Source organism: Hemicordylus capensis, chromosome 5 (genome assembly GCF_027244095.1).
Source record: "Hemicordylus capensis ecotype Gifberg chromosome 5, rHemCap1.1.pri, whole genome shotgun sequence".
Lineage (NCBI taxonomy): Eukaryota > Metazoa > Chordata > Lepidosauria > Squamata > Cordylidae > Hemicordylus > Hemicordylus capensis.
In genome coordinates, this window is record NC_069661.1 from 162,904,069 (window position 1) to 162,920,687 (window position 16,619).

The 16,619-nt window shown below is 45.3% G+C and overlaps 1 protein-coding gene across 1 annotated transcript in view; it reads right to left on the minus strand.

Annotated features, from left to right (window-relative positions):
- The window catches only part of LOC128327606 (phospholipase A2 inhibitor and Ly6/PLAUR domain-containing protein-like), a 32,201-nt gene that overhangs the window by 5,209 nt on the left and 10,373 nt on the right, over positions 1-16,619 (minus strand). Inside the window, exons 2-3 of the mRNA XM_053256592.1 lie at positions 15,361-15,477; positions 11,910-12,065 (exon numbers count right to left, since the gene is read on the minus strand). Coding sequence (XP_053112567.1) covers positions 11,910-12,065; positions 15,361-15,421 — 217 coding nt within the window. The 5' untranslated portion in view covers positions 15,422-15,477. The remainder of the gene's footprint in view (positions 1-11,909; positions 12,066-15,360; positions 15,478-16,619) is intronic.

Below are 16,619 nucleotides of genomic sequence, written 5' to 3' on the forward strand. Positions count from 1 at the left end.
CCTGAGCTTCCAAAAGCAGAGCCGGGTCCAGCAATACTCCCAAGCTGCGTACTTGCTCCTTCAAAGGGAATGCAACCCCATCCAGAACTGATAAAATCTCCTCATCTCGATTGGCTGTCCTGCTGACCAACATTACCTCCGTCTTGTCTGGATTCAGTCCCAGTTAATTAGCCCACATCCAACCCATCACGATTTCCAGCCCCCAATTCAGGACATCCACTGTCTCCCTAGGATAAGGTGACAAGGAGAGATAGAGCTGAGTGTCATCATATTACTGACGACTTAGTCCAAGTCCCTGGGTGACCTCTCCCAGCGCCGGCGGTTTCATATAGATGTTAAACAGCATGGGGGACAAAAACGAACCCTGTGGGACCCCACAGGCCAATAGCCATGGAGCCGAGCAATAGTCCCCCAGCACCACCTTCAGGACCCTCTCCCCAAGAAAGGACCGAAGCCACTCCAATGCAGTACCTCCAGTTCCCATACTCGAAAAGTGGTCCAGAAGGATACCATGGTCGATAGTATTGAACGCTGCTGAAAGGTCTAGCAGAACCAACAGGGATGCACTCCCCCGTCTAGTTCCCGGTGTAGGTCATCCACTAGAGCGACCAAGGCAGTCTCAGTCCCTTACCCAGGGTGGAAGCCAGATTGAGAAGGGTCCAGATAATCCGTATCATCCAAGACCCTCTGCAGCTGGGACTCCACCACATGCTCTATCACCTTGCCCAAAAAAGGGACAGTTGGACCACATGGTACCGGAGGCACGTCTGCTGGAACTACCAAATCTCTGGAGTCCAAATCAGCATGGATGCGAGTGACTTTATCTGCAAAATGACATGCAAACTGATCACAACGAGCCGTAGATGATTCCTCCCCCATTACCTGAGGGGATGTGGAGCAATGTCTTTGCTACACGAAACAGCTCCGCTGGTCTGCACTGAGCAGATGCAATGGAGGTGGAGAAAAAGCATTCTTTCGCCGCCCCCACTGCCACAGAGTAGTCCCTAAAATGGGTTCTAGCCTGTGTTTGGTCGGATTCGTCACAACTTCCTCCAGCATCGTTCCAGCCATCACCCGAGCTCTGAGTAAAACCAAGGAGTAGAATGGGCTCCACCAAGCCGGAGAGAGCGTTTAGGAGCAACCGTGTCAACAGCCTGGGCTGTCTCCACCAGGGCCTCGAGAGGATCACCAGCTCTGCACACTGGAAACTCCCCGAGGGCCATCTGGAAACCAAGCGGATCCATAAGCCTCCGGGGCGGACCATTCTAATTGGTCCACCACCCCTGCAGAGGGCAGACAGAGCAGTCAAACTAAACCCCACAAGATGATGATCTGTCCATGACAAGGGAGTCATGGACAAGGGAGTTATCTCAAACTCCCCCACCTCCAGATCATTTATTCCTTGGTTGGCAAAGACCAGATCCAGAGTATGTCCTGTCATGTGGGTAGGACCCGATACCAGCTGAGACAGGCCCATGGTTGCCATGAAGGCCATAAAATCCTGAGCTGCACCTACTAGGGGGGCCTCAGTGTGGATATTGAAATCCCCCAAGACAATGAGTTTGGGGGAGTCCAAGGCCACCTCTGACACACACCCCCCCCACCAGCTCAGGTAGGGAGACTGAAGTGCAGCGGGGTGTTTGGTACATCAGCATAATCCCCAGCCTATCTTGGAGGCCCACCCTCACGGACAAACAATCGAAATTCTGAAGATCTCTCGATAGATGACTGCAACGCCCCCTCCCCGACCCTCCAGATGGGGCTGCTGCATGTTTAGGAAACCTGGAGGACAGAGCTAAGAGAGACCAACCCCACCCAGCTCATCCAACCATGTCTCAAGCATGCTCATCCACAATCAAATCATCGATGAGAGATGTTTTAGCGTTGATCGACCTGGCATTCAGCAGCAGCACCCTAATCCTTGAGGAAGTGTTCTCAGAGCTCTCTAGGGCCAGAGGGTTGGGAGAAGAGCTGGAAAAAGGAACAGGCCTCAATTGCCTGGATCGTTTCCCCCTGTAACAGCCTGCCCAACTTCCACCGCCATATATTTGCTTATCCAGACCCAATATATACAGAACCAATATTTACTGTTGGCTCTCTAGCCAACAGAAATGTTCCCCTGAGACTTAGGGCCATGCCATGCCCTGACTGACAACTAGGTTAAGGACATAAGGAGAGCCCTGATGGATCAGGCCCACGGCCCATTCTAGTGACCATTGCTATGTAGGGAAGTTTCCCAATTTCTCTTCTGTATAGACTGTTGTCTGGCAATGGCTCACTGTTCTGATCTTGCTTCAGGAAGTTGGTCTCCATGTACCTCTTTGGCTTCTGTCAGTTTCAAGCATTCTAAGAGATCCTTTATCTTCTCTTTCTAATTGAGAAGGTAACTTCCATTCTCTTCTTGTTATATTTGAATGCCAAGATAACAGGATATGCTTCCTAGTTCCTTCATGTAAGTCCACCTGTCATTTTAAAACATCAAATATAGGCAGTTTGCTTCATACCATAGATAAGATGCTTTTCTGGAGTTTGCACAAAAGCTTCTGTTGGACTAGGACCAGGAAGACTTGAGTTTGAATCCCCATTCAACCTTGAAACTCACTGGGTGACTCTGAGCTAGGCATGTATCTCTCAGCCTAACCTACCTCACAAGATTGTTGTGAGGGTAAAAATAAGCATGTACACTGCTTTGAGCTCCTCAGAGGAAGAGCGGGATAAATGTAATGTAATGTAATGTAATAAATAAATAAAGGTGGCTGCTCCATGTAGATGTCTTCCTCTATTTCTCCCTGCAGAAATGCAGTGTTCACATCTAGGTGATCAACTTGCATTTTTCTTGCTGCTGCTATGCTCAGAAGTGTTCTTACTGAAGTATGCTTCAGGACAGATGCAAATGTCTCATCATCGTCTTCACCATACTTTTGAGAGTATCCCTTGGCTACTAATCTGGCTTTACGGTGCTTAGTGTCTCCTTCTGCATTGTATTTGGTTTGGAAGACCCATTTGCATCCTACTCACTTCCTTCCAGCAGATAGTTCCACAAGTGTCCAAGTTTTATTCTTGTGTAGAGATTCTCTCTCTTCTTCTGCAGCTTTTCTCCAACTTTTAACTTCATGTGTTGGCAGTCCTTCAATGTCTTCCCATGTACAGGGTCTCTTCCTTTCTGGCTATGTAGGAAAGTCTCCTAAGTGGAACCCCTTTGTTGAGTCTTTGTGAGAGTCTCACATCTGGCCCAACTTCTGCTTCTGGTTCAGTGGTTGGCTCCAGGCTTATGGGAATTTCTTCTACCTTTGATTCCTTTTCCATCTGGATCTTTGGTCCAATTTCTAGCATTTCACTTGTGATTGGCCTTTGTCTTTCATCAAAGTATACTACATTGCCTATCCTCACTGCCCCAGTGGCCACATCGAGGATTCGGTATCCTTTCCTTCTAATGTATATCGAGAGACTATAACTTCTTCACATCTGCAGTTCAGTTTATTCCTTTTCTCTTTAGGAACATATGTATATGCTTTTGATCCTCTCACTCTGTTATCTCCTAAGTTGGGTTTGTTCCCATGCCGTAATTAGAAAAGTGTTGCATCTTATGCTTTGGTTGGCAGTCTGTTCCATAGGTAACTGGCAGACATGACTGCTTCTCCCCAAATTTGCTTGCCAATCCTGCAACATACACTTTGTCATATCTAATACAGGGCCAGTTCAAAGGGTTGTGGCACCCTTGGCCAATTTTGCTCTGGTGCCCCCTCCTCATTTTTATATAGTTTTCCTTTTTTGTTAAAAAAAAAATTATATGTCTTTTTTACTTCATTCAGTACCTTTTACTAAAATAACTTTAATATTTTAATAACTTAAATTCACATTCAACTTTATAACAAACATAGAAGTTAAACATGGGGCTACTCATTCATCTTTTCCTCCTTCACTCTTCCTTCACGGTGCCTAGCTGTGATGTGATGCCAAAACGCCCCTCATCTCCCTCACACTACGCAGGCGCACGTTGCCTATGGGCTATCGCCAGGCAAGGGGGAGAGGCAGAAGTTCACTTGCTGCAGCCATGGTGGTGGTGGCAGCTGTTGGGGGACATATGCAGCATCCGATGATCCGAGGCAGCTGGGCAAATGGGTGGGCGGTCACTGCAGCTGCAGTGGTGGAGGCAGGCAGCTTCCTCAGGCTGAAGGCATGATCAGAGGCACTTCACTGCATTGCAGTGATATACCTCTGGGATCAATTCCCCATGTCCATCGACTCATATAAGGTCCGAATGTAGGCCCAGAGGCCTGAACTAAAGAATCTCCATCTTGCAACCCTTCCTTGAACCCAAGCTGTTTCTAGAATGCAGTTGGGCTCCACCAACCCCTCCCTTCACATATCTTTTCACACTGAAGCTGTGCCTGAGCTTTTAGAATGCAGAACTATTTTTCTTAATTGCCCGCTTCGCACTCATAAGAACATAAGAACAGCCCTGCTGGATCAGGCCCAAGGCCCATCTAGTCCAGCATCCTGTTTCGCACAGTGGCCCACCAGATTCTGCTGGAAGCCACAGACAGGAGTTGAGGGAATGCCCTCTCTCCTGCCATTACTCCCCTGCAACTGGTACCCAGAGGCATCCTGCCTTTGAGGCTGGAGGTGGCCTGTAGCCCTCCGACTAGTAGCCATTGATAGACCTCTCCTCCATGAAGTTATCCAAACCCCTCTTAAAGCCATCCAGGTTTTTGGATGTCACCACATCCTGTGGCAGAGAGTTCCACAAGTGGATCACGTGTTGTGTGAAAAAGTACTTCCGTTTGTTGGTCCTAGATTTCCTGGCAATCAATTTAATGGCGTGACCCCTGGTTCTAGTGTTGTGTGAAAGGGAAAAGAATGTCCCTCTCTCCACTTTCTCCACACCATGCATGATTTTATAGACCTCTATCATGTCTCCCCGCAGTTGTCTTTTTTCTAAACTAAAAAGCCCCAGGTGTTGTAGTCTTGCCTCATAAGAAAGGTGCTCTAGGCCCCTGATCATCTTGGTTGCCCTCTTCTGTACCTTCTCCAGTTCAACAATGTCCTTTTTAAGATGTGGTGACCAGAATTGTACACAGTACTCCAAGTGTGGTCACACCATAGTTTTGTATAAGGGCATTATAATGTTAGCCGTTTTATTTTCAATCCCCTTTCTAATGATCCCTAGCATGGAATTTGCCTTTTTTACAGCTGTTGCACATTGAGTCGACACTTTCAACGAGCTGTCCACCACAACCCCAAGATCCCTCTCCTGGTCAGTCACCGACAGCTCGGATCCCATCAGCATATACTTGAAGTTGGGGTTTTTCATCCCAATGTGCATCACTTTACACTTGCTAACATTGAACCGCATTTGCCATTTTGTCGCCCACTCCCCCAGTTTGGAGAGATCCTTTTGGAGCTGCTCACAATCCGTTTTGGATTTCACTACCCGGAAGAGTTTGGTATCATCTGCAAATTTGGCCACATCGCTCCTTACCCTTGCTTCGAGATCATTTATGAATAAATTAAAAAGCACCGTCCCAGTACAGATCCCTGGGGGACCCCTCTTCTTACTTCCCTCCATTGTGAAAACTCTCCATTTATACCTACCCTCTGTTTCCTGTCTTTCAACCAGTTAGCAATCCACACATGTACTTGTCCCTTTATTCCATGACAGCTAAGTTTCCTCAGGAGTCTTTGATGAGGAACTTTGTCAAAAGCTTTTTGGAAGTCCAGGTAGACTATGCCAACTGGGTCATCTTGATCCACACACTCGTTGACACTCTCAAAGACGTCCAAAAGGTTGGTGAGGCAAGATTTACCCTTGCGGAAGCCATGTTGGCTCACTCCCAGCAGGGCTTGTTCTTCTAGGTGCTTTACAATTCTATCCTGGAGGATGCTTTCCATCAATTTGCCTGGAACGGACGTTAGGCTAACCGGCCTGTAATTTCCTGGATCACCCCTGGATCCCTTTTTGAAAATTGGTGTTACATTTGCTACTCTTCAGTCCTCTGGTACAGAGCCCGATTTCAGGGATAAGTTAAATATTTTAGCAAGGAGGTCGGCAGTTTCACATTTGAGTTCTTTGAGGACTCTTGGATGGATGCCATCCGGCCCTGGTGATTTGCTAGCTTTTAATTTTTCCAGACAGTTTAGAACATCATCCCTTGTCACTCAGCTCTCTAGCCTCCATCCCTAAAAAGCCTGCTTCAGGAACAGGTATATTCAGTATCCTCTGCCGTGAAGACAGATGCAAAGAACTCATTCAGCTTCTCTGCAACCTCCATATCCTCCTTAATAATCCCTTTCACTCCCTCATTGTCTAATGGTCCAACTGCCTCCCTGGCAGGTTTCCTGCTTCTGATGTACTTAAAGAAGTTTTTGTTATTCCCCTTGATACTTTTGGCTAAATGTTCCTCAAACTCTTTTTGCCTCCCTTATTGTCACCTTGCATTTCTTTTGCCAGAGTTTGTGTTCCTTTCTGTTCTCTTCATTTGGACAGGCCTTCCAATTTCGGAAGGAAGTCTTCTTCCCTTTTATGGCTTCCTTGACGGTACCTGTTAGCCATGCTGGCATCCTCCTGGACTTAGTGGTACCTTTCCTCCTTTTGGGTATACAATCTAACTGGGCTTCTAGTATTGTGGTTTTGAGTAAACTCCATGCACTCTGGAGCGAAGTGACTCTCCTGATTTTCCCCCTCAGCTTTCTTTTCACCATACTCCTCATTTTGGAGAAGTTTCCTCTTCTGAAATTCAAAATGTCTGTGTTAGACATCCTTGGTGATTCTCTCCCCGCATGTATGCTGAATTTGATGGCACTGTGGTCACTGTTCCCTAAAGGGTCGATGACACTGACATCACGCACCAGGTCCTGGGTGTCACTCAGAATTAGATCCAAGGTCACCTTCTCTCTGGTCGGTTCCATGACCAACTGTTCTAGGGCACAGTCATTTAGCGCATCTAGAAATTTGACCTCTTTGTCCTGACTTGAATGTGAATTTACCCAGTCTATGTGTGGGTAGTTGAAATCACCCATAATTACAGCCCTGCCTCTCCTTGACGCCTCCCTGATTTCCTCCTGCAACTCCCAGTCACTGTCGGCATTTTGATCCGGAGGGCGATAGCACATCCCCAGTAGCACGTTCCCTTTCCGGCCTTGTATAGTCACCCACAGGGTTTCTGTGGAGGACTCCAGTCCACCTAGGTTTTCTAGCTTGTTAGATTCTATCCCTTCTTTAACATACAGTGCTACCCCTCCTCCAAGGTGCCCCTCCCTGTCCTTTCTATAGATTTTATACCCAGGGATAATAGTTTCCCACCGGTTCTCACTGTTCCACCATGTTTCTGTTATGCCCACTATACAGTATCTATTTCTGCATTAGCAACCAAGCACTCCAGCTCACCCATCTTGGCTCAGAGGCTTCTGGCATTGGCATATAAGCACCTATACACTGAACCTCTCCCCTGATGTATGCTATTCTTTTTACTCTTTGACCTGCTGGCACAGGATCCCATCTGCTCTTTATGCGGTTCTGCTCTGTCCCCTTCTGTTGTATCTGAATTCTTTGCAGCCTCACACTTTAAAGGATGGCTTTTGCCAAATGGGATACTGCCCAGCTCCCATCTGCTGTTCCCTAGGTGTCATTTTAAAAGCTGCTCTGCAACCTTTTTGATTTTAAGCGCCAGCAGTCTGGTTCCATCTTGGTTCAAGTGCATCCCATCCCTTTTGTACAGGCCTTGCTTGCCCCAAAATGTGTCCCAGCGCCTAACAAATCTAAACCCCTCCTCCCGGCACCACCGTCTCATCCACGCATTGAAATCCCTCAGCTCTGCCTGTCTCACTGTACTTGCGCGTAGAACTGGTAGCATTTCTGAGAATGCTACCTTGGGGGTCCTGGACTTCAAAATGCTGCCTATCAGCCTAAATTTGGCTTCCAGGACCTCCCGACTGCATTTCCCCCACATCGTTGGTGCCGACGTGCACCACGACAGCTGTCTCCTCCCCAGCACTGCCTAGGAGCCTGTCTAGACGCTGCGTAATGTCCGCAACATTCGCACCAGGCAGGCAAGTCACCGTGCGGTTGACACACGGGTCACAAACCCATCTCTCTATCCCTCTAATGATCGAATCACCCACTACAAGGAGGGCCCCACCCCCCAGAGGAGTATCCCCTGTGTGAGAGGATATGGTCTCATCATCCACAGAAGGGGTCCCTTCTAAAGGAGCATTTCCCTCTTCCTCAGACTGATGTTCTCCTTGCCCAAGACCTTCATTCTCCCTGACAGCAGAAGAGCTACCAGCCCTGGAGTGGGATGCCTCTATCACATCCCTGAAGGTCTCGTCCACATGCCTCTCTGTCTCTCTGAGCTTCTCCAGATCCGCCACCTTGGTCTCAAGGGAACAGATTTCTTCCCTGAGAGCCAGGAGCTCCTTGCACTGAGCACACACCCATGACTTCTGCCCATGGGGCAAATAGTCATACATGTGGCACTCTGTGCAATACACTGGGAAGCGCCCCTTCCCCTGCTGACCTTCTATCTTCATACTGTTTTAGTTGGCTGTTTACAGTATTTAGGGAGCTTATTGTCAGTTTATTAGATAGTTTATTAGGATAGGTCTCAGCTGTAATGGTCAACTATTTAACTGTCCAAATAGTCTTTCCCAAGAATATGAGAGATATGAGGGAGGGATATGTACTTACGTTCTCTTCTCCACCAGGCTCCTTGTGATCCTTGTGATCGCAGGGGCTTGTTCCAGGCTCCCCCGCACACTTCCCGCTAAACTCCTGCAAAACTCCTACATCCTGTTTGCTATCCCTGTTCGCTGTACTCTGTTCCTCGCTGTGCTCTGTTCTCCTACAGGAACAGATTTTAGCCTTGAAGATAACACCAACAGCCAAGAGGCTCTGCCTGGTATAGCAAATAAACACCAATGACATACAGATACAGATAAGGGGAAACCTAACAGGCAGAGGGGAACAGAGGAGCAGAACGGCCTGTAAATTGTGGACGGGTACATGACAATGCTGTGTCAATTGCTTGTTGTTTGATGTAAATAAAGATTGATCTGCGTGTTTGATTGCAATAGTATCTTCTTTCAAGGTACTCTTACGCAGAATGCAGGTAGGATCAAATGACTTTGAATGTATAAAAACTAGCCTGTAACTTTGAATCTTTGCTCTCAATTTGGGTACTGCACCCCGATTGCCTTACTTATCTGCAGAAGTAAACTTTAAAGCTTTTCCTCTGTGTGTGTGTTAATTTGGTGTTGACACCACCCAGGCAAGAACTGTATTTTCGGTATATCAGCAGCCACGGTGGTGAAGGTAGCAGGCAGCTGCCTGGGGGCATGGGGGAAGGCATTGGAGGCACGACACCCCTAAACCTACAGCACCCCCTTTTTTGGCCAATTTGGCCAATGCCTTAAGGTGGCTCTGCTCTAATAGGGAATGATTATTTCTTTCTCCTACACCATTCTCTTGTGGGGTGTAAGACACTGTGCATTCATGTGGAATGCCTTGCTCCCTTAGGTATTTGGCAATTTCCTCACCCCAATTATCACTTCTTAGTCTCTGAGGTTTTCTGCCAAACTCGTTGCTCACGATTGCAACATACTCTTTAAATTTCTTCAGAACTTGACTTTTCACTTTTAGTGTATAAGTGAAAATGTATCAGGAGTAGTCATCAATAAAAGTCAAGAAATATCTACTTCCTCCTGATTATTCAACTTGCATTGGTCCACAGACATCGCTATGAATCAACTCTATGGGCTGCTGTGATTCTCTTTCTGTTTCCAGGTGAAAGCTTTTAGTTCCCTTGCTTTTCAAACAGACACACAGAGAGTCATTGTCTTTGCAGGGCTGAACTTTCAATCTTCTTGCTAATCCTCCTTCTCAAGTTGAGAAATTACTTTAAGTTCTTTATGTGCAAATCTTTGGTGTCATAGTTGTTCACATTGTTTATGGAGATATTCCTTTGCAATGTTTTGCTTGTTAATGCCATTTTCTACAAGCCAGTTTCCTTTAAATATCCTCTCATTAACAACTCCTGCTTGTCTCTGATTTAACAGTAATCATCCTTGAATTCTACTCAATAGCTTCTGCCTGTGGCATATTTGACTAAAATTAAACTGCTTTCAAGTGTAGGGGCACAAAGAACTTCCTCAGTTATCAAAGTTATGTTCCTTCCTTTTGGCAGCTTGCATCTGATTTTTGCTTTCCCTCTGCCTTCTACAGTAATCTTTCTGGTATCTGCCAGGCTTATTGGAGTTTTATAATTCAAATCCAGCTCACTAAATAGTTCCTTATCTTTAATCAGCTTTCAATTGTTCCATTATCAACAATTAGATTCCCATAGTAATTTTCAACATCATTTACAGTAGATTCAAAAGTTTCAAAAATAATAATAATTCCAAGCCCCTTTTCTGTCCTTTTCTTTGAATCCCTGTTTTCCTTGTTTTTGTGGTTTGGAGAGATTCTGGGTGATGAGTCACCCCCCTTGGAATTTCCTTCAGCAGGACTGTGGCTAAGGCCTTAGTTCTGAGAACAATTCGCTTGCAAATGGCCTGGCTTCTTACACAGCCAACATACTTTGCTCTTTTGTTTGGTCTGAAATGCTGTAACCTGACTCCTTTGGTCAGAGAGCTCACTAGGAATTGCATCTGATCTTAAATCAAAGTCCTGAAGTCTAGAAATCAAAAATTACAAATCAGTTTGTTCTCCAAAATGTAATGTATCACTTGAAGTCTCTCCGGTAGACTCAAAATAAATCCAATTATTTGTTATGGGATTATTACATTTCCCCTTTCACATCTTCTTGAAATGTCCAGAATTTGATTAACATGTTCAGTTAAATTCTGTCCTTCTCTGAGTTTCATATTACACAATCTCACAATCATATCAATGCTAGTATTCATTGTTTTTCTTGCATACAAGTGTTTTAAAATCTCCTAAGCTTCTTTAGCTGTCCTGGTCTTTCTCAAATGCACAGTGATCGAGTCACTTACATGCAAACAGATGAGTCCATAGACTTTTTCATTTCTGGCATCCCATGCTGCTTGTTCTCCAGCTGCTTCATGCCTGTTCTCTTGTGAGATGTTTTCCAGTCCCTGAGTCATGAGAAAGGACTCCATCTTGAATGACCACGTTTCAAAATTAAATCCATGCAGCCTCGGGATTGCTGCCTGTCCCTGTGCTGCAATCTCCATGGCAAAAAAGTTCCCTGCCATTCCTCTGGAACTCCTTCCCAATCAAGCAGGCTTACCACATACTTACTGTGCCTCTTTGCTTTCTCTGGGTTCTCTTCTGCTTTCTTGTCTGTTTTCACTGGGCCCATAAACCCGTTAAAGAGCTGAGGAGGGGAGATTTCTTTATCTGCCCCAGCTACAGCAGAAGTTGTAGTGCACAGGTAATGGAGCACTGCTAATTAATATTGTCTGGAGACATGGAGTTAATGTTCCAAATAAAGAAATGTATTTAGGAAATCCATCAGGGAGATAGATTAACACCAATATGCCTCATTGCTATCTATGTACAGGAAGAGGGAAGAAGGAAGTATCTCTCTTCAGGTGAGAGAATGAAACCTGGGACTATTAGTCTAACAAAGGGGAGGTAGAGTAGAGAAAGCATGGTCAGAGGGGGAATGCCCTTACTGACTGTCTCTCCCCCAATGCCCCTAGTGGTCAATAGAGTTGCTGGCACTAAGAGTTGATGCCATGCAGGACCTGCATCTCCAGCACTCTACAGCAGGATGCTCTCTATAGCAAGGGAAGGTGGAATATATATCTCAGATCACATGCAAGCTGCTTGGAAAGGATAAAATGTTGGGGCCAGCTCCAATCTAACTTCCTTGCACAAAAGATCCAAGAAGTGTGTACAGCAAGATGTTCTAAATGATCAGAAAGGAAGGTCATGAATGGATACCTACATTTGGCAGAAGAGACTCTATTGCAGGCATCATCTTTACAGCAGAAAACGCTTGTCCTTGATCTTCCTTTTTTACCCAAGTTAATATCAGCAGAACCAGATTCACAGACACTGGCTGGAAGACAGTTCTTAGCAATGCCATGAACTGTTAATTCTTCTGCAGGGGGGAAAGAGATGGGAATTTCAAACAGAGAGTAATTCAAAAGTGAACAATTTCTTCCAAATCACATGTCACAGATGACTGGCAAGACAAGAGGACCTTCCTGCCAACCACCTCACGGTATAGGTACAATGTTTATTATTTGTTTGTTTGTTTATCATTCATATTTTATACCACCTGATATGTAAATCTCTAGGTGCTGTACAGATCCCAACATTAAAATCACAGGTTAAGATACATAAAACATGATAAAAACAATATAAAACAAATTAAAAGCTTGTGAGAACAGGAAAGTCTTGAGGGTCTTCCTGATAACAAATAGAGAAGGAGATGCTCTTATTCCAGCAGGGAGCATATTCCAAAGCCCTGGAGCAGCCACAGAAAAAGCTCTGTCCTGAGTCGCCACCAGATGAGCTGGTGGCAACCGTAATAGGACCTCTCCAGAAGATCATAAAAGGCAGGAGGGTTCATTACAAAGGAGGAGCTCTCTTAAATAACCTGGTCCCAAGCTATTAAGGGCTTTATAGGTAATAACCAGCACTTTGTATTTCACCCGGAAACATATCGGCAGCCAGTGTAGTTCTTTCAAAAACGGTGTTATATGGTCCCTTCATGTTGTCCCAGAGACCAATCTGGCTGCCACAGTCTGTACCAATTGTAATTTCCAGACTATGTAAAAAGGCAGCCCCACATAGAGTGCATTACAGTAGTCAAGTCTGGAGGTTACCAGCATACGTACCACTGTTTTAAGGTCATTCACTTCTAGAAATGGATGTAGCTGACATATCAGCCAAAGCTGATAAAATGCACTCCTGGCCACCGCCTCAACCTGAGAAACCAGGGAGAGCTTTCGGTTCAGGAGCACTTCCAAGCAACATACCTGATCTTTCAGGGGGAGTGTAATCCTATCCAGGACAGGCAGATCTAAACCATCTCTCGGGTCCTGACCCCCCTACAGTCAGTACTTCCATCTTATTTGAATTCAACTTTAGTTTGTTCTCCCTCATCCAGCCCATTACCACCTCCAAGCAGGCATTTAGGGAAGATATGCCATTTCCTGATGAGGTCGACATGGAGAAGTAAATCTGGGTGTCATCAGCATATTGATAACACCCAGCACCAAACCTCCAGATGATCTCTCCCAGCAGTTTCATGTAGATGTTAAAGAGCACTGGATACAGCCTTGTGGAATTCCATACTTCAGTTCTCACTTTGCAGGGCAACATTCTCCAAGTGACATCATCTAGAATCTACCAGATAGGTAGGAGTGGAGCCACTGTAAAATAGAGCCACCCAATCCCACATCTCTCAGGTGGTCCAGAAGGATAACATGGTCGATGGTATTGAAAGCTGCAGATAGATCCAAGAGGATCAGCAGAGTCACTCCCTCGATAGCCAATTCGAAATCATCCATCAGGCCGACCATGGCAGTCTCGACCCCATAGCCCACATGAAAGCCAGCTTGAAAAGGATCTAGATAATCTACATCATCCAAAACCTCCTGGAGCTGAGAAGCCACCACCCGCTCAATCACCTTGCCTAACCATGGAAGGTTAAAAACAGGTCTGTAATTAGCTAACTCCGAGGGATCCAGTGCAGATTTCTTCAAAAGTAGTCTAATAACAGCCTCCTTAAGACAAGGAGGCATCCCTCCCTCAGAGAAGCATTTATCATATTCACCAGACCCTCTCTAATAATATAATTATCAGACGAGATAAGCTACGTTGGGCAAGGGTCAAGAGAACAAGTTGTAGGGCACACAGTCTGAAGCAGTTTGTCCACTTCCTCAGGACTCACAAACGGAAAATGATCCAATCTAATCCGATAAGAGTAGTTGCTGGACAACTCCACAGTAGACTCAGCAATAACAGTGGAATCCAGCTTGGCCAGAATGTGAGGAATTTTATCAACAAAAAAAGTCGTTAAAAATGTCACAGCGAGTAACCGATGGTTCCAAGTTTAAATTCAAGGAAGAGAGGTACATACTAGCCCCTCACAACCCTAGACAACTCAGCTGGATATGAGTTTGCAGCAGCAATGCAAACTGCTTCTTTGCCGCCCTAATGCCAATAATATAAGTGATTTAATTCTTGTATTATTTTATATATATATATATATATATATATATATATATATATATATATATATATATAATATAAATTATAAATATGATTAATAATAATTACTAGCCGACCCCACACAGAGCATCTGTGCGCTCTTTGGTGGAAGCGGTTACCTCTCCCCCACACCTTCTGCCCCACTCTCCACTTCCAGGCCCAGCCGCCTCTCCTCCCCACTGCCACTTCTGTCCCCTCCTTCCCCCCCTTTGGGCCTTGCCTCTGCGGCTGGGCCTGCCACTGCCTCTGGCCTCTGCTGCCAGGCCTGCCGCTACCATGGCGACCAATCCTCCTGGGTGTGCCTCAGCCAATAAGGCCTGTCCACCGCCCAGCCAATCAGCTGGGTGCTGGGACGCACATTCCAAGGCACACCCAGGAGAATTATATATATAGATTACAGTAATTATTATAATAAATTATTACTTAATAATTATTAAGTAATAATTATTGTTACCCTCTGCTAACTTGGTAAAGAGGCACTATTTAATGTGGTGATTCTCTTTATTTAGCAGGGGGAGAGTAACTGGCCCGATCCACCCTCAGCACAGTGACTGTTGCTGGTGTCTCTCTGATGTTTCTTTTGAGATTGTGAACCCTTTGGGGACAGGGAGGCATTTTATTTGTTTGTTTATATCTATGTAAACAGCTTTGGAAATTTTGTTGAAAAGTAAATAATGCCTAAACTTCTTATTTATTTATTAATTATTATTTTTATTACCATCTTATTTATTTATTATTTCTCTGCGCAAACCACCCTGAGCCATTTTTGGAAGGGTGGTATAGAAATCGAATAATAAATAAAAAAAAATAACTTATATATTTACCCTCTTCTCAGCCCATCTTGGTTCCCGGAGAAGCTTACAAAACAGACCATAGGATATAGTACAATCAGATACCAATTAAAATTTAGGCCACCAAACACAATTAGTAGCCACCTAAACAGCAGTGGATGACTTTCTATAAAAGAAAGACTGGCTTGTTGGGCCTCCCTAGTCTAGACCAAGAGCACCATATGGAGGGTTACCACCCCAGAGCAGGCCTCTGTTTCAGTGGCCACCTGCTGCACTTCCAGTGGTAGGGGTACATATAGTGGGCCTCTTCAAGCTGGAACAGCAAAACCTGAATTCCAAGTAATAGAATCAGAGACTGTTAATAACCTTTTCCAAGTTGCTTACCCAGTTTACTTTCAAACATAGTGATACCACAAAAGTCATCTTCAGGAGGGCAAGTCTCCATTTCACCAGTACAGTTTTCGCCTAGGTCTGTGCAAACTTCACACTGCAGAGCAATCCCTATAGGACAAAAAAGAAAGAGAAAAGATATGTCCTAATGTGTTTTACCAATTTCCTGCCATTTTTGTGTACCACACGGAAGGAATCGTTGGACCTAAACAGCTCTGAAAGACTGAAGTTCTGTCTTGAGTCTCATATCTGTCTTTGGCTGACAGGTCAAAAACCTTCCCCATAGTTAATTCAAATGAGTTGTTATGGGTGTGTGTGTATATTAGTATGTTTACAAGAACTGGGAGGGAATGTAGAGTGAGCAAAATAAATTCCTAGCATTTGGACTAACATCCAGCAAAACACACACACACACACACACACACACACAGAGACACAAAGCTGGCTCTTACTTCACTTAGATTATGCAGACAAAAATCAAGAGTAATATCTGAAGATGTCTCTATCATTCAAGCATGTGCAGATGACATTTTGAGTGTTCAGCATGTGTTCACACATGCTCAGACACCATTTCCTTCCTGATGCTGCCCAAGGGCTGTTGGGAACAGGGAATTTCCTGTTCCAAACAAGATGTAGCCAGAGGAGAGCTGATCTTGTGGTAGCAAGCATGACTTGTCCCCATAGCTAAGCAGGGTCCACCCTGGTTGCATATGAATGGGAGACTAGAAGTGTGAGCACTGTAAGATATTCCCCTCAGGAGATGAAGCCGCTCTGGGAAGAGCAGAAGGTTTAATGTTCCCTTCCTGGCTTCTCCAAGATAGGGCTGAGAGAGATTCCTGCCTGCAGCCTTGGAGAAGCCGCTGCCAGTCTGTGAAGACAATACTGAGCTAGATAGACCCATAGTCTGACTCGGTATATGGCAGCTTCCTATGTTCCTAAACAGAGAGCCCAGCTGCTTAATAAGTACCACTTGGGGGGGGGGGCAGAGGAGATAAGACCTGCCTTCTTCTTTTTAAAGAGCCTGCTCTCCGCCTCCCTGGATGTGCTTGAAACGCTTTGTGCACATCCCTACACATCTCTAGTTTCTAATTAGGATAACATTATCTGGGCCTACTTCAAACTGGCTTTTGGGCAGGCTATGGGGTTGAGACGGCCTTGGTCGGCCTGTTGGATGATCTCCAATTAGGAATTGACAGCGGGAGTGTGACTCTGTTGATCCTTTTGGATCTCTTGGCAGCTTTCGATTCCATCAA